Source organism: Parambassis ranga, chromosome 9, assembly GCF_900634625.1.
Source record: "Parambassis ranga chromosome 9, fParRan2.1, whole genome shotgun sequence".
NCBI classification, from domain to species: domain Eukaryota; kingdom Metazoa; phylum Chordata; class Actinopteri; family Ambassidae; genus Parambassis; species Parambassis ranga.
In genome coordinates this window covers 3070588-3094044 of record NC_041030.1, presented here as the reverse complement: position 1 = coordinate 3094044, position 23457 = coordinate 3070588, and the positions used below count along the sequence as shown (strand labels likewise).

Below are 23457 nucleotides of genomic sequence, written 5' to 3'. Positions count from 1 at the left end.
TATCTAAAGACAGCACTAGACCTCGTATGAAAAGTGAAGAAAACCAGCAATGCCTCTGCACCCATGACTGTTAGGTCTATACCAATGAAATAAGCAAAAGTTTGACAAAACCCTTCTCACATCTGGAGCACAAGCTAGAAGCTCACATCGTTCCTCCAGCACTAACGGTATGAAAGCAGCTAAGCCTTTTATCTGCACTCAACTGAACAACAGTGATGAAGAGCCACTATGGCGTCCTGTATGTAGGTTGGCATGTGTAGGAACCCCCTTGTACCCAGTGGGATAGGACCCGGTTGGAAAACACACCGGATCAAAGACACTAGCAGGATCTAGAGGCAAAGAGGCATGTGGAATTCCTTTGAGGGGGGGCTGCAAAGATTCATTTAATCTCTCCATACCTCCCTCTCCTCAGCAGCTGTTAGAGACAGAGGGGTTTGAGACGCCAAGGGCTGAGACCCATAAGAGCAGATTAAGATGGAACAAGAAGGAGGAGGAGGTGGGGTGGGGGTGATTTTTCACCACAGACATGGTACATGGTAAAGGCCTGGCTGTTACTGTGTTGAAGCCTTGTCAATCATGCAGTCAGAGAAATAATACAAGCAATGTGTGCCATCTCCTTATACACAGTGAGCTCACTGACATCTGGCTCAACCTCTTTTAGCAAATGCCACGATTAACAAGACATTTTTTTTGTTTTTCATTGTTTTTTTGGAGAGGACAGGAAGGGGGGGGGTGCTTTTCCGTGTATGCACAAGAACTGCTCAGAATATTCATATCCTGTCCTGAACAGCTGAATGCAGATCGCAGACCCAGCGGGAGCACTAACAAAAAGGGAGAGACATGCAAGAAGATGGCATGGCATTTGGAATTTGTGTCAAACTGCACTCAGATATATGCTGCCTGCAGCCATCGGGTGATTTGCAGCGCTGTAATAACATTCTAAATCCTCTTGGTGCAAGTAGTGTTGCTTATTTGTGGGCAGCGTAGTATAGAGAGGACACAACACATTAACATACACCACTATATGGAGACAGGAGATTATTTCAGGCCATTTTAAGCTGCAACTATTCTTGCCTGAAACACAAGTCTGAAGGATTACTCTGCTTTCAGAAACGTGTGTAAACAGTTGACTGCACTGTCAATTTGGAGAATTAATGTAATCTACACCATCTTGCACTACTACTACGGGGTAATTACGCACAAACCGAACAGTGTGTCATAAAAGTATTCTTCCATTTCTGATAGAACAATTGAACACCTTGTGTGCCCAGTCTGTGATCATCATCAGGAAAAATGTGCTATGATTCCTGACATTCGCAGTGCCCCGGCTGCACTGTGGATTGCGGCACTCTTGTCCGCCCTTCCACCACGACTAGAATGAGGTAATTGGGGTCATATCGCTTGTCACGGAGTTTAATTATTTTCAGATTCTTTCTGCATGTTAAACAGTGCTGGCAGAGGAAGATCTAGGGGTTTAATAGTAATGGGGTGAAGTGTATGTTTGTGCTAGAAGTGGGTAAGGTCCCTGCATATGGGGAAGGCTTATTACACTGGGGCTGTGGAGCTTAAATTAATGCGGTCCCCAATGTCAAAGAGACGTGCGGGTGCAGTCACAGGGAAATCAAGATTCTCCTCTTTATTTTAAATTGAGCCACTTGGAGAAGTTTTGAAAAGGTCACAAATGAGGATCTTTAAGATAACGCCGTTAGGAAGAGAGTGAGGAGCATTCCAGAAAAATAGTTCTAACTTACAGCTGAGAAAGTGTTACGACCAACTAATAAGTAATAAAATTATGGATTACACTTTAATAATATAACTCAACTTATACAACTGAGATGACTGAAAAGCATGCGTTAGTTTGATGGATGGACTATACAAGTAGTTTTCACTCACTCCAAAGAAATGACATCTTTTTGTATATGAATCACAGCTTCACTGTGTGTGTGGGGAGATGCTATAACATGCTTCTACTGCACACTCAAAGTAGATATGGGCACGCACATGACAAGGTAGATACGTTTTTTTATTTTTAAAAAATTAATCAGGGATCCTTTGCTTTTTTTTGGAAGTCTGTGGGCATTGCAAAAAATAATAATTGCCCATCCCTGAACTCTTGTTGTCAATTTTGTGGGTTCCTAACATCATAGATCCTCTTATAACACACACAGTGGGAGATTAATTAAAGCCAGAGAATATGAGCCAGTGTCCTCACTGTAAGGTGTAATCTCTACAGGTTATGAAGGCCAAGGTTAGACACAGCTTATCATCTAATCTATAATTGTCTTCTTTAGGTCAGAACAGATTTTGCTTACCATCATTAAAATCAGATATAACACACGTGTTTTACCACGTGCTAAGCAACGTGAACAACAGGGAGAGCAGGAATACTCTTACTTTAATTTCTGATAAATAAATAAATAACTTTCTACTAAAAGACAGGCAGAGACCCTGTGATCTCCTAGTCTAGAGGGGAGACGCATATGTCACACAGTATGCTGCTGCACATTCACAAATAAATCAACACACACAATCCTTTAACAAAGCCCATTACATCACTCACCATGACGAATGCTTTGGGCTAACTGGGTCCCTGTGGAAGATGACTTCGTCCTCTGCCGTTCCAACAATGCCAAGGGATCAGTTACCATTCAATCCCATCAGCCCCTGCATCCATCCATCCACCCCCTCCAGACACTATGCCCCACGTCCCCCCTCCTCCTCCCAGTGGAGCTTGCCTCTGCTCATTTCTTTACTCACTGTACTGTCATTCTCAGAGCGAGCGTCTGTTTGAAGTGATTCAGTGATGAAAATGGGGGGGATGGTGGGTGTTTGTCACGGGGTGACATACTGTTTTGATATGAGCATATAGAGGATGTGTCATTCAGTGCTGCTGAATCAATTTTATAAGCTTGGATTTATTTCATACTGGCCAAAAGAAATTCAGCTAATTCAACAGTGATCTTACAAGACGACACCGCTTTACTGAATCGAATCAAAACTTCATACAAACAATGCTCAAATGGCAATATAATGTGTGTAACATGGCAACTATGACTGACTCTTGGTATGAGGATGCTATCAGCAATCCTGTTTATTTTCTTCCTGCTGATTTGGTACTTCAATACCCAAACTTGAAAACAGTTTGGGTATTGAATAGTTAATCCTAGATAGAGTTGATTCCAATGGTGATGAAAGATCACAACAAATGCTCTCCTTGGAATGTCTCTTTTAGATTATTTACCAACTGAGAGTCATAGATGACACTGCTGACCTAAATGGGAACTGAACCCTTCTCCTCCTACTGAACTTAAATAATTAACGACCGGTAATACCAGCAGAGCACTTAATGCTGGGATCTCACACATCAATGTGCCTTACATATCAACCATAGCTTCTCATATCCACCACATTTACTGTGGAACAGGGATCACAGCGCCAACTCTACCAAGGTTACGTTCGCACTAGGTCTCCCACTTCCATACCTCCTACAACACACATACAATAACCCCCAATGAAGATTATGAAAGGTTAAATTATTCTGAGCTCCAGTGATACCGATTGTTCTCTCTGCCATGCCAGTTTTCCCTGCTCCCTTCCCGCCTTCTTCTTCCCTGTGGGTCTTCAGCAGTTGAGGCGTTGGGTCTTTAGAACTAGCTTAGAGATGCAGAATGAGCTCCCATCACCCATCCAACAGCAGCCACCCGCAAGCCTGCAGCACTATCAAAGAGAAGTGAAATGGAAGAAGAGGCTTTCTGAAGGAGCAGCTCTATTGCTGGAGCTCTGATTTCCACAAAGAGATGTGCATTTGGCTCATGCGGAACGATCCACTTCATTTCATACTGTGTTGGTGCCTGTGGGCTTCCATGATGCTCTGTGGTGGGTGCTGCCACAGGATGACTTCAGTGAAGACACCTTGAAGAGCAGAGGGAGCATGAGCCTCACACCTGGAGACAAACTGAGTCGCACAGCAGGAGGGCGGACAGAGCCTGTTTGAATGGTGGTTTTGCAGAGGGGATGCTAGTGGAATAACCCTGTGTCCCACAAATACGGTGATGATAGCACAGACACCATGGCAACAACAGGGGTTTAAAAATTACTTAACACACTTATATGTGGAAAAAAGCTTAGATGAGTTTGAAGGATTATTAAACCACTGAATTTCAAGTCAACTACCGGTATATGAATTCTGGTTTTAGTCTTATATGATTTATTTGGCAGAATTATTTTACTTTGTGTCTACATCTGGATCTAAGTGCTTCATACACACTGCAGCACTGCCCTCTATGCTGCAAAGCTCTGCAGCAGCCAGAATTGATTTCATCAGAACCACAACATTCGGTGGCAGCCTCATTTGCAGTGTTACTCCATGGTACACAGAGCACCACATCAGGGACATCTACATTTCAAATACAGGGGGGCAGGAAGAGGGGAAAACATGCTTTATTAATGAGCCAGCACCCAAAAAGGCACTTAAGAACATTTCCTAATTAGGTTGTCACAAACCCAGAATGAGTCCCTCTCAGTCACCAAAGTCCAGAATCATGGGATGCTACTTTTTTTCCTACACTCTACAGTCATCCCTCTGCTAGTCCAAGAAGAATATCCCGCTGTAGGAGCAGGAAAGACGGCTTGCATCCAGCATCGCTCAGTCCCAGCTGGGCAAAGCTCCTGGCTTTCACAGTCCACAGAAGACCGCTGCAGCGCGAGCCCTGCACATCAAAAACCCTCCCACACATAAAGCCTGGCATTGATGAATACGCTGGCATCTCCTGCGCCACATTCATGTTCTGACAGTGTCCCTTTATATTTGCTGCCAGTTCTTAAGTAGGGGAGAAAAACATTTTCCTGTCTTTATTTGACAGCCTCTTCATGGGGCCATCTCACATGAACCCTGCATAAATTAGCTGTCATGTTGCTGCCTGGACGCACCAACAAACATGACAATGGACACCAAGAATGTGTATTCTTTTACCACATGTTACCCATCACTGTAGGTAGAGAGAGGAGGTGGTGTTATGGAAAATGGTTACCCTTAGTGCCGAGCATTAGAATATATTTAAAATCATAAAGGGTTAGATCTACTTTGTGTCTTTGAAGCTCATTACAAGTAAAGCATGATTCACTTATTTCAGAAGGACATCCTGCCACTTTGATCTAATTACTTTGTTACAACTGTAATTACTCAGGCTTTTTGTGTTATGATTTCAGTTAAATCCCTTGAATTGATTAATGTATTCATTCTTACCTTCCAAACCTTAATTACTCCTCCTGTGAATGCTCAGGAAAGCTAAATAGCTTAGTTCAGCGTAGAAGGAGAAAAAACATCAATGCAGTCAGAGGAGAACTTAAGTATCTAAATCTCTAATGAGGTATTTACATTTATACCCATAAGGACGCCCTTAGATTCTGCATCTCCTTTTGAGTAGACTTTAATTGGGTGTGTGCTATTATTGGGGGTGGGCCAGTAAATTTTTAAGTCACGACAGTATTTTGATATGATTATCTTCGGAGAGCAAGACCTAACAACAGATCTATGACAGCGGGTCAACCATTACCATCTCCGAAAAGTCCTGAAGAAGACTAGGTAAGTTTTAGGCAGATCTAAATGAGTGGGGGTGACAGCCAGCAATTCCTGTGTTGATCAGGACGTAAAACTACATGCGAGTCCTGAATCTATATGGATAAACAAACACTATCCAAACAGTTGGAGGAAAATAGGACAAAGTGCATTTCAGGGGGATTCTTAGAGACTAGTAATTGGCTCTGATGGTGTAGTGCACACGAGGCAGGTCACCTGAGATTTGACCTCAGCACTGACATGACTAATACGCCAGATGGCCTACCTGTTCTGCTAGACTGCCTTCTGCAATAGTCCAATACTCGGATAACATCTATATTGGACAGTTTTTTGGCATGGAGATGTCTTTTTTTTCCCGTGGAACAGACACAGAGCTGTACTCTCCAGAGGACCGGTCCTTCCATTAGTACAAAGTTCAAGAGGACAGACTTTTCCCACACTGCATCTTCAAGTTAAAATAAATAAACAAAATTTCACTTCTTAGGGCATTGTATTGATTTCAAAAAATGTCAAAATAGAAAGCAGCAACATGGACATACTACCCACATCAAAACATATGATAGAGGGAAGGCAAGTACATGGCCATGCTGAGCACAGAATGTCTCACTGTAGACACTTTTTTTTTAAAGCAATTGTGAAGCAATTATCTACAAGACAAAACAAATTACATACTAATGCTGTTCAGGTGACTTATCCCTTTCCAACCAATCTAATGATGTGCCAACTTCATTTCACACACAAGCTTTAGTGCAAACATCAACTGGAGACAAAGGTTGCAGGCAACAGAACACACAGAAGATTAACAATGAGGGTTTTAAAATGTTTGATCACTGACATGATGACCAACGCAGGCGCCAGCATAGCATGGCATGTATACAGCAGATTAAAGTCAATTTACGTGATTTGAGTGTGTTAGAATGTGTGCAAAGCAGGAATCCAGCATGTAAATGACAGTCAGAAAACAGAACCCCTGTCCAGCTGGGAAAGGACAGACGCATGCTGCATCGTTTCCCTTTTACACCTCACAGCTCCCCATCTATAATTAAAAGCGTGAAGCACTTGATGAATTCCATTAGGATGTGTCAATGAGTTTTTTTTCCTGGCAAGTGACACATTAATGACAGTGAAAACACGACGTACTTTAGCACGGTATCATCAAGCAGTGAGTAAATCTGGCCGTATGACCAGGAATACTGTCGTCCTGTTCAGAGTGTGGCGTGGGCTGATCCGTGCTCCTGTGTTGCTTTACGCTGCTCAGGACAGCACTAGTGATTACAATTAAGCAGCTCTTATCCCTGGACATAATCAAGGCAGGCCAGAATGTGGAGGGGTGGGGTTAATCCTCCTGTGGCACAGAGGTCCATGTCTGAGAGTGGATGGAGTCGGGATGGGGGGAGTGGGTGGGGTGTGGAGTGTGGAGTGTATGGCTCATAGATAGACATGGTTTAGTCAGTGCCTCTGTTGGCAGCGAACTGAAAGACACCACACTGCCGCACGCTCGGAATATTCAGTGTGTGTAAAATGCAGAAATGTGCAACCACTTCAAACCGGTGAGAGCGTACGAGTGGGTGGAGGGGGGCAGGTTTTACTGATATTCAGGAGAGGAATTCAATCAGCTGTCAATGTTAATGCAGAGCCTATGACACCGGGAGGGCGTAAGAAAGGGGAGTGGATTATCAGCCAGTCGGCATGCTACAAAGCACAGGCAGGTTGATATTCTAATAACACGGCGACCTGAGCTCCCAACAATTGGGTAAGGAGATGATGCCAAGAAAATCAGATTTAAAAACCAATTTTGACATAAGCGTCAGCGTGTGTGGAATCAGAGAGCGTTCCTGAAATGACCTCGGAGTTTAAGGACACAACAGAACAACAGGAGGAAAAACACTGCTGAGAATGACTGAGGCATGAAAGTGGTGGCTCAAACTAGGTAGAGGGGATAAGGAAATATTTGATGCACTTTAATAGTATATTAGTGGTTTGTATTGACTATTTAAAACTAACCAACTTGTGGATATTTTGAATTATCCACAAATATCAAATCACACCTAAAATCACTCAGCAAGAAAATTAATATCTGAGCTTTCTGTACAACAACAAAAAGATTAGCATGCAATAGGCTTGATGGGTAAAATGACAGAAACCCAAGCTTATTCATCTGCATCTGCAAAAGCAGCCTATTCAAAATGATACATCCTGTCCTATTGTATTTTTTTTCACACCTTGCTATTGTCAGCATTTTGTTAGCTGTATATCCCCATAAACGTGTAATGTTATATTTGCCCCATAACTTACAGTTATGGTTGACTCACTAGGTTAAATTTACAGAAACATAAGGTCCATTTCCTGATGTTTGTCTGGACAGCATGTAATGTAAAAAACAAAAAAAATTATTCTGATAAAACATCTTGTTAAACCAGAAGCCACATTTTTCTCCAGATCTTCTAAATGTAACCTTCTGGCAGAGGTAATCGATACGATCCTCACACAACTCTGCAGTCACACCGTGTTGACTCAGCCCAGACAAAGACATGAGTTATAGCCTTTGCGGGACGGGCGATGTAGAACAGGTGCCAAGTGAACAGAGCAGTGCCAGGATGGGTGGCCGAGGGACTAGGAGGTGGAAAGGCCGGGGAGGTTGGAGGTGCATGTTAATCACTTCAGGAGCAGGAGGCCGAGCTCTGCAGGTGTTTGTCCCACAAAGGACTATTCACTCTGTCTCCCCCCCCAACTGCTCGCTTTTACAGCCCTCAGTCAGCTCGCAGCCTCCAAGAGACACAGATCCTGCCTGATCCATCACAGAGGTAGCACTTCTGAATCATTTCAGCCTCCATATGCAGCAAAACCCAAGGATAAGACACTATTATTTTGCTAATAATTGCCTCTCTGTGAAGAAACAATACATTTTTAACATGGCTATCAGCTCATGCATTAAGGCACTCGAGGGTGTGACGCATGCAGTTTCTTCTCCAACTGAGCAGACAAACGCATAACACTATCTGTGGCTCTATAATTCCCAGGCACCCTCAGTAATGAAATGCTACACTGACCATGAAACTATAATGAGATGGGTATAAGGCTAATGTGATTAACATAACATTGGCTCTGACTGGAGAACATTACTGGCAATGGATGTGTGTTGATGCACCGTGTCGCTTCCATTCAGAACTTGTTTTCTATTGTCATGAAACTGCAGTCAGTTGTGTCGGAGCAGGACTGAGACTCACATGGCTCAGGTACAGATGTGCCTCATTAGATTTGAGGAGCTATACCAACTTCACCATAAACAAACAGTCTGTGGGCGCTTGCATCTAGCAAGCTAATGTAACCTCTCTGGAAAATGTGCTCATATTTCTGCAAGTTACAGCAGGAGAAACAGACACTGATGCACTACTCACATGTCTAATTGATTAATTTTATCCACTTTCCCTTCAAAGATCACACTGTCTAGGTAAACAAGGTAATGTTATGCAGAAAGGATCGCACATTTGGATATTATATCATTAATCTTACCTCAGACATTAGCTTCATTTACATAAAAAGACATTTTTTTAATGAAAGACTGTGAATTTGGTCCTCCATCCTTAGAACTAAGATCTTAACGTTCAGGAGGAAGGAGCAAAATCTCTTTCGTGTTTTACTGCACACCTTTTCACAGCCCACATCATCATGTCATACCGGGAACACTAGCAATAAGGTCGGCTTTGTGCTATTAAGTCCAGATGTCTGCTGTGAAATGCTCTACGGTTTAAAGGCTGATGTGACAAACTGCGGACCTGTTTTAATGGAACAGAGGTGTCATTAATGGTAGTAATTACACCTGTGCTCTGCCTGCTATGATGAGTCAAAATATCTGCAGTATAAAAAGGCCTGTGTGGTTGTAGCAGGGTAAGTGATTAATTTCAAGTTTAAATTAAAATGGTCTTCTGAATTTCTTCACAGTTTTCAATGGAAATATGGAATAACCTGTACGGGGCAATTACATCCATTTCTAAGTGCCACCTTTCTGTAAATGTTCTGAGACCGCATGTTCCTGTTAGGAGCGCTTGATTTGTCAGTGGGCTACAATTCTGTCATATAATAATATGATCCACCCTTCAGAAACCAACCTTTTAATATGAACGCTCATTGTGTGTATATACTAAACCCCTGGACGTTATTGCCTTCAAATACCCATGGTCTATTGCAATACACTGCAACTGCTATTTCACTGTATTGCAAAACCAAATTAACATACAGAGACTTTTTTCTCTGTTGTTTACTTCACTTCTTTTGCAAATGCCATTAAAGACAAAATATTGGCATGAATGGGTTGATATCAGTGATGCTGTAAAAATAAATTTTTACCTATTATATTATATTATATTTGTGGTTTGTTTGTAGTTTGGATGGCCTTTTTGAGACAGGTAGACAACATTTGTGAGACAGCAGGGCCATCATCACAATACTGATTATGCAGTAGAAGGATGGATGGATGGATGTACAGCCAGTATATTGCTCAAACCACACACTTAAAATTATAATGTCAGTGAATTCCAGATTTGCAATATAGACAGGATGTAAGCAGTTTTTACATTTACTACATCTTCTTCAAGTGTCCCACTTGAAAATAAAATTGCATAAGGGAAATAGCCAATGAGCTTGTCAGCATCCTATAGCCTACCATTCTGTTGCATAATGTAGCATGGACTGTATTTACGCACAGAAACATACCCTGCATCTATGGCATTAACATGAGGCTCCTCCACTGGCCTCGTGTGAAGAACATGGAAGGCTTGAATTGTAAGGCTCACCTGTCATCGGTGCGCAGGCACTTGACAAAGAACACATCGACCATTTTTTCTTATTACTGTGACCTCCCTCATCAAATTCCCAGCTTAGGTGGTGCACACTGTGACTAAGTTGGCTGACAAGATCCAGAGCACCTGGCTTCAGTTCTCCATACTCTGTAGCATCCAGTGCCTGCACCTGCAACGCCTTTTCTGGGTCCAACCTGCTTTTATCTGTAATTTAAAAATATATCCGGAATCCTCAGTAACTATGCTTCCTTCCCACCATAAGTAGGCTTCTTTGACCTAATTTGCCACTAACAGCAACAGAAGCTCAGTCACAACTCAGTCTATTAAACTCTGTGTGTGTGCATTAAATCTCAACAACAAATGAATGCAAATGAACCGCACACGTTCAGCGTTAACTGTTTTAATTGCATCCTTGCACATCCTGAGGCCATTAGGGGTGAGCTGAGTGTGGAAAAAACGATGACCAGGAACCAATCAGAGCCTACACTGAGAACTTCATCTGAGACTCCTTATGGCCTGAGATCAGGTCGCTGTTTTGAAGCACTCACTCATTCTGACGCTTTACTCGCATGGGACGTGAACGCAGCACCATTAACCCAACGACACCATCACTCCAGCCGCTGACAGACGCCTCTTCTCCAAATAAGGCAATTAGAGGAAAGCAACCGGAAGACTCTCCATGGTAACTCACTTACAAACAGGAGGGGCAAAACAATGGGCTAGTAAGGATGGATGATTGACAGGTCGTTGCGGCTCACGCTCCCTGACTATGACTGCAGCTTTTAGCGATGAGGCTTAACACACACACAAAGACACACATACACAATGCATAATTATAAGATCAACATTACTGCACCATTAAGCAGCACAGGGCTCTTCATTCCGCGCCACCTTAAAAAAAACACCGACTATTTAACAAAAGCGTGACAAACACACCGGCTCCGTGCAATCAATATTATGAGGTTCACCTGCTGTGAGGGGTTTGTTTTCATCTTTTCCCAATATGAACTAACATTGTTTTGTCACACCCTCCTTCTTCCTATCCTGGTACAGGATAAAACTTGGCGTTGCTAGATAATCACCACATGGATTTGCACGAAAAAGCAGAAAGAGCTGTTTAGCATTACCTCAGTTTCTCCCCCTCATCCTTGTTCTCGCAGGCGAATTGACTCCCCCGGTGTGACGATGATGATGATGTTGATGAGGGGTAGGCTACTCCGATCCTCAGCTGAACAGCGTTGTTTTGCATGCAACTTGGCTGCTGCAGGGAGAGCACCGCCACTACTCTCACAACAACCCCTCCAAAGCTTCAATTGTAGTTGCCAGGTAAAGCTGATGTCCCTTTAGTCAAGCGCCACATGGGGAAAAAATAAAGAAATAATCGAAGAAGCCGGACTGACTGAAAAGTTAGTGCTTGGCCTATCTAGTCAAAGCAGCTGTCGTTAATAAACACTAATTAGTGACTGCGGCGCTATGGTGTATGAAAGGCTGGGCAGCGTTTATCCCTCTCATCTACAACAGCGCTGGATGCTGTCGGTCAAGGCGGGTGTCTCCGCCCCATCACCGCTCTCACAGTATTGGAGGAAATTTCTCATTGATTATTCGGTCATACATCAGAAGAGGTATTACTTAAATAATTTACTAATATTTCCAAATGCTCTACAGTCATGAGAGACGTAAAATAACATCACCCATTTAAATTATATTGTGTTTGGCATATTTTTAGTTAGACTCTATAAATCAAGTATATTTCATTTTATTAAATCTTCAGTCTGTTCCGTCCTGTGGTTCTCTAAACTAGCCCATTGATTTATTGTTACTTTATTTTGTTGGTAGTGTGACAGAGTGAAGTCCGCACAAATACAAAGAAAACATTGTGAATATGTTTCAAAGTAAAACTAATCAAACGCTGTACTAAGCCTTACAAATACGTAGGCTACCAATCTACTCGTAACATTAGATCTTTGAAGAAGACATTTCTAAACATAAATGCTATTGTTAGTATTCAAGGAAAAGCTGTATTGTTTCGTTTTCTTCAGGCGAAAGAAAGTTTGTAAAAGGATGTTAAAAATAAAAGACATTTTAGATGCTTTTATTTTGAATATAATACTAACCGGAAATCGTCGTTACAAAGCGACCAATCACTGCGAACTGCTGAGCGGTTTTGGAAGAGCACTCGTTTTAAGTATCTAAAGTGCCGAACGGGGCGGTGTATGGTGAAACCCACAGAGATTAACCTGTGACGTTGGCTGGAGGCGTGTGGAACGTCTGCAGACACAAATCGAGGTCACTCTGAATGAGCACTTCCTTTTAGTTGTCAACAACGGGTGTAAAGGGGCAGCGAGTCCAAGGAGCCGATACTACACAGCAGTAAACAGTGTAGAAGACGCCCGGCAAGCATTTAGCTCAGCAGATATTAATTGTCTGTTTTGTCGCGCACAAGAAAGTTTAGGTAGGTAGTAAAAGTATGTTGAGGTTGTCCCTCTGTAATGGTCATGTCATTGAATGTAATCATGCTAACGTTAGCAAGTTGTATAGGTTATGGTAACTTGTACCCACCTCGCCGAACAGATAACGATGTTTTAAAGTTTGATCTGTAGGGGAAGGCATATTTGTTAGCAGCACCCTGCACAACAGACTGTAAAAATGCTGTTAGGCTAGTTTATATAATTTATATTTATATAACACTCCAGCAAATAACAGCTTTCCAGTTTATATTAGCAGTCTAAGTATTTACAACTTAGAATATTTGGTTGTCTTAGATGATTATAGTATCTTTAGCATGTCATGAAATGTTATTGCCATTGATAGGTTTACTAATAAGTCATTGTTACCTTTGTACTCATCACTGTTGACATAATGATGATAACAAACCCATTATAAACATGTTATTCTGTCTGTGGTTCATGTCCTCATGAGTTACACAGCATGTACCCTGGGTTATCAGTTTGTCTGTCCTATAGTCAAGTGCACCATGTACTGCAGTATATGCTTCACCACATCCTAATGAGAGACATCTGTTTCTTTTATCCTGTTCTGTTTGTATTAAACAGTTCAACACGACACCTAAAGGTCTTGATTTTGCCCTCATTCCTGAAATCAACATGCTCAACACCAACAAAGACACCCAAGAGCTTATTTCTTTGTCTGCTTTCTTCTCCTTGTTAGATATGACAGAGGTTTGTGTGCAGATGTGGACTTTGTGAAACTGCTGGCATCAATCCCCGTTACATCCATGTGTATAATTTTCTTCAAGTTTGACCCCCGGCCTGCATCTAAAAATGCCTACAGGTATGCCAATTAAGTCTGTTTTTAAATTTTGATACTAAGTGTGCTACATACCCCTGCTGTATAAAGCAGGGAAATAACAAAAAAAGGCATCACAAGCTCCTTATACCTGGTTAAACTAATGAAATAAAGGTTTTACAAAGTTTTCCAAATACACATATACTGGAGTATCACTAGAGTTAGTGTTAGGGTTAGGGTTAGGGTGTAAGTTTTCACTTAACAGACTGCAGACTTAATGTTAGCAAATGTTCATAGAGTCGGCATAATCATACACTGAATAACATACTTGGAGCTAGTAAAAGACATTAAAAATAAAATTTAAAAAGTATTATTTAAAAAAAAAAAACATTCCTGAAGTATGTAAAACAAAGATGTATGTCTTATCTGTATATTGCAGCTGTGTGAGCATATACACTGATATAAATATTTTAGTCAGCATTTTTTTCCAACGCTGTCCTTCTGCCTTGTTCCCTATTTCATCCTTGAGAGTTGTCTCGTGTGCTACTTTTTGCCAAAAATTACATTTTTATGAAAGTGCAGGATCTCTGGCAACCTACATGTGCCCTACCCAGCAGTAAATGCTAACTCCTTTCTGTGAGCAGCACAGACCAGTGCAGTACTAGTCATTCTGAGTTACGGTGTGATGTGGAGCCCTAGCTTATTATAATCCCCCAGGGCTGGAGAGTGAGCTCTCTGCCTGGCCATAGTCCAGCTCTGTCCTTCCCTCTGGGAGTTTGACCGGGCCTAAGGAGATCACAGCATAGGTGTGTGTTATGAGTACTGACTCAGACTTGAACCTGGGGAAAGGTGAAACGTTCTGTGTTCTAATGCGGTTACATCAGTGCTATATATAGATTATTAATTCCAGAAGTTGCTTTCCTGAGATGCAGTGGTGTATATCAAAATGAATGTACAGCATGTGTGGAATAAATTGGTTTGAAGGCAAACTTAAAGTTTTATTAACTGCAGTTATTAAACCCTCACAGCTCAAAGTGACAGGAATGTATCGGCGGGAGTTAAATGAGTTCATGTTCAGCACAAATGACTTGCTGATTACCCACATGCTGAGAGTTCAGTATTTCAAAAAGTCAATTTCCAGGCTGCACAGTTTTTTCTTTACAGCTGCTGAGAACAAAGAAACAGGGCAGAAAAACAACTAAGGAGCACTGTAATGCAATTTTAGCCTGCATAGTATATTTTATAGAACTTATTTTAGGCTAGCCATTAACAGCTCTAGCAGCGCCTAGAGGCTGCCATATACATTGCATCCAAAAAGTACGGACAGTCTTTTCATAAAGCTTTTTCAGTGTTGTGGGAGCACATTCACATTAAGCAAATCGTGGCCCAACTGGCTCAAGAGGGAAGGATTTATCCTTCCAAAAGTGGAAATAGGGTCAATCCAATGTCAGCTTTGCAATGATAATTTAACATCATCATGATGGTAGCAGTGTCTGTGTATGTTGCTCAGTTATAATACATGTATTGGAATCAAAGGTATCTTGAATGCAAGTCCACAGGCTGTGTTGGTTGAATACACAAAAATCCGAATTGCATGTTGATGAGCTTTGATACCTCTCTGCTTCTCACCGTCCCTCCTACATGATGCAGCTGGCTGACTGTTGCTGTGATCCCAGCCACTCGTGTGGAATTTTCCCCTCAGGACCCGTGAGCAGATGCTCTCTCCTGTGTAGCATCATTAGTTGCTAGCTTTGTTTTCAGAAACAGTGATGGCTCACCCAGTGCCACAGGGGACCGGCTGCCATTAGCCTTTGATAAACCAAGGTCGACCCCCTATTAGGTCAGTTTGGTTTATCTGTTTGCTCTTAACTGGATCCATGCTCCCATCCTGAAAGATTAATAGGAGACCATTAACTAGCTCAGAAGGAACATGCAGCTATTGTTAAGGTCAATAAATGTCACAGGCCTTGTTTTCCTTTTCTGGCCTTTTATTTTGCCTACAGGACTGATGTGTTTAATCCATAAATCAGATTTTATACATAATTTTGTTGACAAAGGTACATAAAATATAAACAATATGAATCTACTAAAATGCTAATTCATGTTCAGCCAATACAGTGGAGAGGTCACCTTTTTTCCACGGGCAAAGAAATGATTGTACCCTGTGTTTCATAACATCTGAATACAACAGATGAGCTCGGATATAGCTGTGTGTATGTGTGTTATTTGGGGGAATAAAGGCTGCATAAGCCACTAAGTGATACGTTATGTTGCATTGCTGCACAATTCACAGGTGTGACCAGTCATTAAAAACATATACTGTAGAAACTAAATGCCAGAGTCACATTAGATTAATGTCACAATGTATTGTTAATGGCCATGAAGATAATGGCGCCATTATCCACTGACTTACACACTAATAACAATAATACCAGTCAAAGTGCAGTGCTTAACTGACAGGCAGTCTGTCAGATGTAAGAGTCACATTCACTGGGATTTATTGTAAATCAGAACGCACTTTCGCTCAGGCTGTTCCTCTTGTTTACAGCAGTAAATGTTTGCCTTGCTTTAGCAATAAAAACAAATCTAGAATGGACTAAAACAGCTGCGGATGTTACAGGTGCAGGCTGCTTTGCAAAATGAGATGTAGATGAGAAGATTTACCTGTAAAATGTTAGTTCAGATTACTTTAACCCCTTAAAATTCAGCATACAGCTCTCTGACATAAGTGGCATTGTGAAGCTCTTACAAGGCTCCAAGTATGGCTGCATCTATCAATCAAATGGAAATATTCTTATGTTTTGCACATTTCTTGTGAACACACTCCGGCTTAAATTGTATTTTTGGAGTTATTAAGCAAGAATAAAAAAGAAAATATGGATTTAAAGCAAAAAGTGTACAAAATTTAATTTAAAAAAAAGTAATGACCCTGTGAACACTGTTATTATATTAGGTTTTTTTAACTTACATGAATTAGCTGTTCTTTAAAAATTGCTTTTCTGCAGCTTCTCTGTTGGCTTGTCCTTTCTTCAGACACAGTCCTTTGTTCCTCTATTCTTTGGTCATTATCAAACATTTTCTTTGTTGCCTCAACCTTTTCAGTCCTTTTCATAATATAAATGTAATTTATGAAATAATATGTACCACTTAAAGGCTTCTGGCTAGGTTTTTAAGTAGCTTTAAAAATGCTCTGTGACAATCAGCCAACCAGCCCATTTGTATAATGATAACCTGTCTGAATCATGAGCAGTAAAAACCCTATGCATCATTACAGGCCCTACATATACAGTGAATATGTAGCTTTAATAATGTTTGACATGATAGATAGATACAAATCAAAGTCTAGTGCTTACCTGTCAACTGACAGCAGTACAGTAGCTTATATTCCTAAGTATATTCTTAAACTACCAAAAGAACAAGACTGGAAAAGGTTACAACATGACTCCTTCCTCCACTCTCTTTTCCCCTCAGGCTAATTTTGGCTGCAAACAGAGATGAGTTCTACAACCGTCCATCCAAGGCTGCGGACTTCTGGGGAACCCACAGTGAGATTCTCAGCGGTAGGTCAATGTGTTTAAGACCACCAGGTCAGCTCAGTCTCTGCAAAATGTGTAGGGTGTATGTGTGTATGTGTGAAATGCAGCAAATGTTTGACTGCCTTTACGTTCAATAATCAAGGAAAACTTCTGTCTCCCTCACCTCCAGTTCTCCTCCTCTCTGTCATAGAGTATCCACACCTGCAGTAAACTATATTTAATTGAGTGGTGTCCAATACACATTATAGCCAAGCAGAGGAAATCAATCATCCTTTTCTCTGCTGAAGGAGGAAACACAGCGATAGCCTCGTTGTTCATCAGTCTCCTCTCCCCTCTCTAATAGACGGGTCAGGACTCCACTAGTAGGCCCTTAATTGATGGCTGTTTTTATGCGATGTGACAGGAATAAATGGCCCTGCCTTATCTGTGGGGCTGGGGTGCAGGGGCCAGGCGTGGGGGGTGGAGGGCAGCAGCTGGGCCCTGAAGGAGACGTAGCATGACGAGAAGGGAAGTAAGCTATAACTCCCAGTGGGAACAGGCTAGCTTTTCATCCACTCTGAGAAGGCTAATGCTCTCTTGGTCACTGTCAATGTAAGTGGGCCTGTCTTTATTGATCACCAGGAGGTGCAGCAGACTTGCAGGGCTCCTCCTTTTCACTGCCATTTGTAGAAGGGGGATGTGGAAGGAAAAAGGCTAATTTAGTGATGGACTGACTTTGTTTAATAACTGCCAGTGCTGTACATCATTTTAGCTGCAGAAATATTTACTTTGCACTAGGAAACACTGTTGTTAAGCTTACAGTATTTTCATTGTCATGATGGAGATATACGTATTATAAACATTATTCTGCTTTTCTGTCTTCCAGGCCTGGACCTGGAATATGGTAAGGAAGGCGGATCATGGCTGGGGATCAGCAAGTGGGGCAAGCTGGCTGCAATCACCAACTACATGGAAGGACGTCCTAACCCTGATGCACAAGGAAGGGGTAAGTTATATCAAAAATGATTAACATAATACCTACTGCTGAATTCTAATTAGTGCTCCATCAGGTATCTTGCCTGTTGATTTGATAATATAAATGGCAGCCTGGGTTTATTAAGTGCAAAAAATGAGGAAGTTCTTCTCATTGTTACTGATGTGTAGGATTTCTAGTTTCTAACTACCTTATGGACAAGGATGTGGACAGCTACTCTTACCTGAGGAAGGTGTCGACAGAAGGCCACCAATACAATGGCTTCAACCTCATCACAGCAGAATTCAAGTGAGTGAATAGTGTGGTAAAATCTAGCTGGGTGTGTCCAAGTTAAAGATGTATTTACATTGTAAGACTAGCCACCTATTTGCCAATAAAGCTGCCTCACCCTCAATGTAATATTCTAGTTGAAGGAATAAATGAAAGTCAACAGAGTAAGAAATTCCAGTGACATCCAGAGACTGTGCACACTAAAGGATTTTCTAGAACCTCCTAGAGAGTATGTTGTAGCTATAATTTTTAGTTTTGTCTTGGAACAAAACCATGCAAGCTGTGTTGTCTTCTGCTGAGAAGCTACAAAGAAATCTCAGATGTGTATTTGTGAACAAGCTCTCATCAAAATTCTAAAGGCGCACCTGTTTATATTTTAGGGATTTAGACAAGGAAAATCACAGTGGTATTAAAATAATGAAGTCCTCTGCCTCAGCAGCCTGACTAAATTAAGTGGCCTGGTAAAGAGAGAAATATTAAAGTAGGATGGGTGCTGAGATAGCTGTTAGGGTAGGGGCTCCTGTAGACAATTGGCAGAGAAAAGTGTCTCACTTTCTGCCAAGGAAAGGTTGGAGGGTCAGCTGCAGCATGCACCCCTACCAAAGTGATCCCCCTGGCAGGGGAGAAAGAAAAAAAAAAGATTTTCCACTGTGGAGTCTGGTGTCATGAACCATGTATCCTGGCAACATGGCCGTGGGCAGAATCTCCTCCCATAGGAGATTTTCTTAAACTTGTACATCTCTTCTTTCACAATATTATCATTGCTTTTAGGTTACAGAGAAATGTTGGCTTTCTGCTGTATTAGGTCCATGTTATCATGTTTAAACTATTTCAGCTGGTTTCTCTCACTTAAAAACAAAGGTACAGCTTGTCATTTCTACAACAACAGAGTGCTGAGGTGAACGATCACTGGCAGAGTTTCTCAGCTGTAGCTAGCTGACTGGTAAAAACCCTGTTCACACTTGGGAAATCAATCTGGCTAGAGCGGGATTCGGGTCGTATCTGGGTAGTTTTTTTCTGAGTCTGAACAGTACGAATCTGGATATATCCGGATAGATTTCAATCCACCTCTCGGAGGTGGATCTAGTCAGATTGGCTCAAATGTGGCTCAGGTCTGAACGCAAATGCTGCTAGCGAATCCCGCTAGCGACGTGATATTTCAGGGTTCACAGGGACAGTGTCTGGGTCGCGTACAAAACTATGTCAGCTTTGAGTTTATTTTCGACAGGCCTGAACGGACTCCGTGTATTATGAGGCGCCACCTAGTGGTTTGGAGGACAACAAACAAGCCGGGTTAAACCGGATTGAGCATGGACACACCTGTGTGATTGCCAGATTTGAAAATAGGTCTGAACGTACCCAGTTTAAAGGCAATCCAGATTCAATCCTACTCTAGCTGGATTGACTTTCTCCAGTGTGAATGGGGCCCAAGTGGGTTGGTCTTTACAGGTGACTTGATATAAAATGAGAATGAGGTAGTTGTAAAGCGTCTTCACTTGTTCTCTACAAGCCTTGCATAATTCTAAAAGACAGAACATTAGGCTACAGACAGAAGGTCAGCGTCCTCTGATTCAAGGTGGAGGGATGGAAATAAAGAAATGTGCTCTCATACTGCTACACCGTGCCAGTTTGTCCTCTTGTTATGAATGTGACAAGGAGAAATGTAAGACCAGACTGTTAGTTCATTCTAAAATAACCCTGTTTGTCTGCTGAGATTACACACTTGGACAAGCAGGAAAGAGATTAGATTTTTGCTTTACTCTTCACATCAAACGTTTTTCATTTTTAATGTTACAAGAGAAAAGCCTTTTTATTTGATGGCCAACCACAACTTGGCAAACACACGGCTGTCACAGGTAGTTGTTGGGCTGCTGGAGTGAAAACCTCCCTAAATGCAATAAAGTGCAGAACAGAGCTACTAACAGTATCTACCCTGGTGTGCAGTAGCATTAGGGGCGCCCAAGACATCTTCTGTATTCCCAGTAGGCACACTAATGTGAAATGCCCTTTGCCTTCGGATGTAACTTCGGGTCTTGTTAATAATATAGGTAATACTGTTTATCACAGAATAACTATTTGCAGCTTCAGTCCAGCAGTGTTACCATTTCAGTCTTCTTTCTTTTATAACAGCAGCTGCATGACTTAGCTGTTGTTTTTTGATAGGCTGAGTTGCATCTGCACTGCCCCAGCAGCATTCTTCTGTAATGAAAGAATGAGGTGCCACCCCACACTCACCAGTACAGTGAAAGGCAGGGCGGGTTTTTGTTTTGATAATGCTTCATGGCTTCATGACTAGGCTGTCATCTGGGGCTGGAATCAGCCAACACAACCTTACATTGCGAGAAGGTTTCTCCCCTCAGAAACCTTCTGATGGGAGCTGTGTTTGCCACTGATAGAGATGACACTGTGCCAGAAAGCAAGCCTTCATCTTTTTAATAAACACCATCATTACCAGCCTATTTGTTTTCCACTGTGGTGTGTCCAGCAGCCCTGAGGAAATAAGGCGTCTAGTTTCTTTCCGAATCGATAACTACATCTAGTGGATACAGAGTGGCTCTATATTACAATTAGAGGATTCCTCATTCATCTGTAACCAAAGACATGATTTATGACGTGACAAGATGTGCCCACCGTTTTTAAGCATTCTCTCTCTTCACTCAGTTCTTAGAATGCCTGATCACCCTCACTGAGAGACAGTGGAGAGGAAGGGTACAGTTATTATATGAAATATTATCAGTGTGTTATCAGTATCTTTTTAATTGCAATGTTTCACCAATACCGCCTTGCTTAATAATCTATAACCATGTTAAATTGAGTTGTACTTGAGTGATTTGGTAGATGGCGGCCTTGCAGTTCCCAGAACATTCTGTGATATATATTTCAATTTTCATCTCTGCTTGACTCTCTCTAGGCTCCATATCCAACATTTCATCTGACTTTTCTATAGCTTCACTTTTTGATCCTACTTTAAGTCATCCCTTGCTTTAAAGTCAATGCCCAGAGATTATCCATTTTAATGAATACCTCCTCTGATGCTTGCCTGCAAAAGATATGCCTCCCTGAATACACTTTCAGTCAAAGAGAGTGTGGCTGTTTTATAAAAACAACTTTAAAAAGTGGTTCAGTCTTATTGCCTCAAACCATGTGTTGTAATTCTTGGCAGAAACTTGTTTGAGCTGAAAAAGAAACACAGCGGTGCAGCAAATACGCACATTCCAGAGAATCAGGGGTGGATGAACTATCAACATTTTTAAGGCAGCCCTACCATGAGCATTGGTAATATTACCTATGGGGAAATCACATTCTCTTTAAATAGAGCGGAACATGAGTTGGTCTTGACTAGAATTAGCAGCGGATCACAGCAAACAGCACTACATTGTTCAGTGAATGACTCCAGATGTTTCCAAAATTGCCACAAAAATCTGAATAATATATATTTTGGCTTTGGAGGTTGTTGATATTTTTAGCAGACAAAGAGACATTTTCCTACACACCCTGGAAATAAAGATTTGTCTGATCTCATGGAGAATCATTTTGTAAATCAAGTAACACAATTTGAATATTAGAGTTATATAGAAACATTACATTTACTTTATTCAGTTATCATCTTGAGATTATGGAGCTGATTTTGTCATTTAAAAAAACACAGCTGTGACAATATTTACTATGAATCTCTGCATAACCAGACTCACACTTTGAAGCGAAGTTAATTATAACATGCTGACATTTAGCTTCTGTCTTGCAACATCTTATTTAGTTTTTTAGCCCGATAAACCTTGCAAATTATTGCTAAACACACATTCTGACATGTTGTTTTGTAGATATTTAGTTACCGAACAGTGCATTTAAAAATAAAAAAGTATGACCGCATGCTGATATGAAATCTCTGGGACTGCAGCACCAGTTTAAGATTTTTTTAGGTTTTTAAGTGTTTTAAGTGTGGATCAGTGGTGGATTACCCAACAGACCAACATTGCCCTCCATAGGGCCACATTGGTACTGTGGCTAAGAAAAAAGATTAAAAACTAGTAAATTAAGTGTTTTATTCAGTGCCTTTTATGTCTGCATGGGTGGATGTACTCACACAGATGTGTGTGATGATACATGAGAGTACATGTCGTTACCCAGGAGCCCAACCAACATACCCATCTACATTCTAAGCTGATAATGTTGAAAGCTCATCCAACCATCTCCAGGCAACTACAGCACAGCTGGCGATGTGGAAACTGCTCTACAGCCTCAGTATAGAGGACTCTTCATTAGAATATCTCCCAGCCAGCATACTGATTACCTCTCTGACTGAGATCTGAAAAAGCCTGTTTTTGACTCTTCTCTCAGCGTTTCTCTCTCTCTCTCTCTCTCTCTCTCTCTCTCTCTCTCTCTCAACCCACCACACACCTGATGGGACTTTCAATATTCTAGCAGGTTTCAAAACACTGAAATAGAGCTACCTCTCAACAAAACCTCCACCTGCTTCCACCTCGGTCAATTTGATACACATCACAGGCAAAGTGTCCACTCAGACGCCAGGACTTTGAGGAACTGTTAAGCTCAGGTCAAAATGCGTATTTTAGACACTGTGTTTGCCCACAGCAGAACTGACAACAAATAAAAGCTTTACAGATTCTTTCATTCCCCCTCAGGTTACCGGGCCATCTGGCTCTCATTGAGTAGCGACTGTGTACATACGTGTATGAGAGGTGACTGCTATTGAGTCAATATTGGCCGGTGTTGCTGTGTTCATAGTAACCACAGGAACAGAAAAGTAGTAGTTTGTTTAAATGGTGGACTGGTTTTGAATAGAAATAAGAATATTAAAGCCCTGGAATGGTTGTTGTCGGAGAGGAAGAGTCATGTCACCTGACAGCTTTGAGGATTGTTTTTACAGATTTTTCAGAATATTTTCCTGCCCCACTGTGTGAGCTTTCCTCATGTCAGTCTGTGTCATCATACTATTCCCTAAGTGTTGCTAAGGTTATAAAAAGAACTAAGAATAGCACAAAGGAAGGCATGGTCTGAATAAAACAAGTGATGATATTATCAAAGTAATTATAA

At 41.5% G+C, this 23457-nt stretch overlaps 3 protein-coding genes across 4 annotated transcripts in view; 1 reads left to right on the top strand and 2 right to left on the bottom strand.

Moving 5' to 3' along the window:
- arvcfb (ARVCF delta catenin family member b) overlaps positions 1-11853 on the bottom strand; it is a 176818-nt gene extending 164965 nt beyond the window's left edge. The window contains exon 1 of the mRNA XM_028413828.1: positions 11505-11853. The gene's annotated coding sequence lies outside the window, so the exon portion shown is untranslated. The remainder of the gene's footprint in view (positions 1-11504) is intronic.
- Positions 11854-12683: 830 nt separating this feature from the next.
- tango2 (transport and golgi organization 2 homolog (Drosophila)) overlaps positions 12684-23457 on the top strand; it is a 14272-nt gene continuing 3498 nt past the window's right edge. For both annotated transcript variants that reach the window (XM_028413186.1, XM_028413185.1), the window contains exons 1-5: positions 12684-12829; positions 13546-13668; positions 17095-17183; positions 18025-18144; positions 18303-18420. In XM_028413186.1, the coding sequence (XP_028268987.1) occupies positions 13613-13668; positions 17095-17183; positions 18025-18144; positions 18303-18420 (383 nt within the window). In that variant the 5' untranslated portion in view covers positions 12684-12829; positions 13546-13612. The remainder of the gene's footprint in view (positions 12830-13545; positions 13669-17094; positions 17184-18024; positions 18145-18302; positions 18421-23457) is intronic.
- trmt2a (tRNA methyltransferase 2A) overlaps positions 19339-23457 on the bottom strand; it is a 21427-nt gene continuing 17308 nt past the window's right edge. The window contains exon 13 of the transcript XR_003671202.1: positions 19339-19354. The gene's annotated coding sequence lies outside the window, so the exon portion shown is untranslated. The remainder of the gene's footprint in view (positions 19355-23457) is intronic.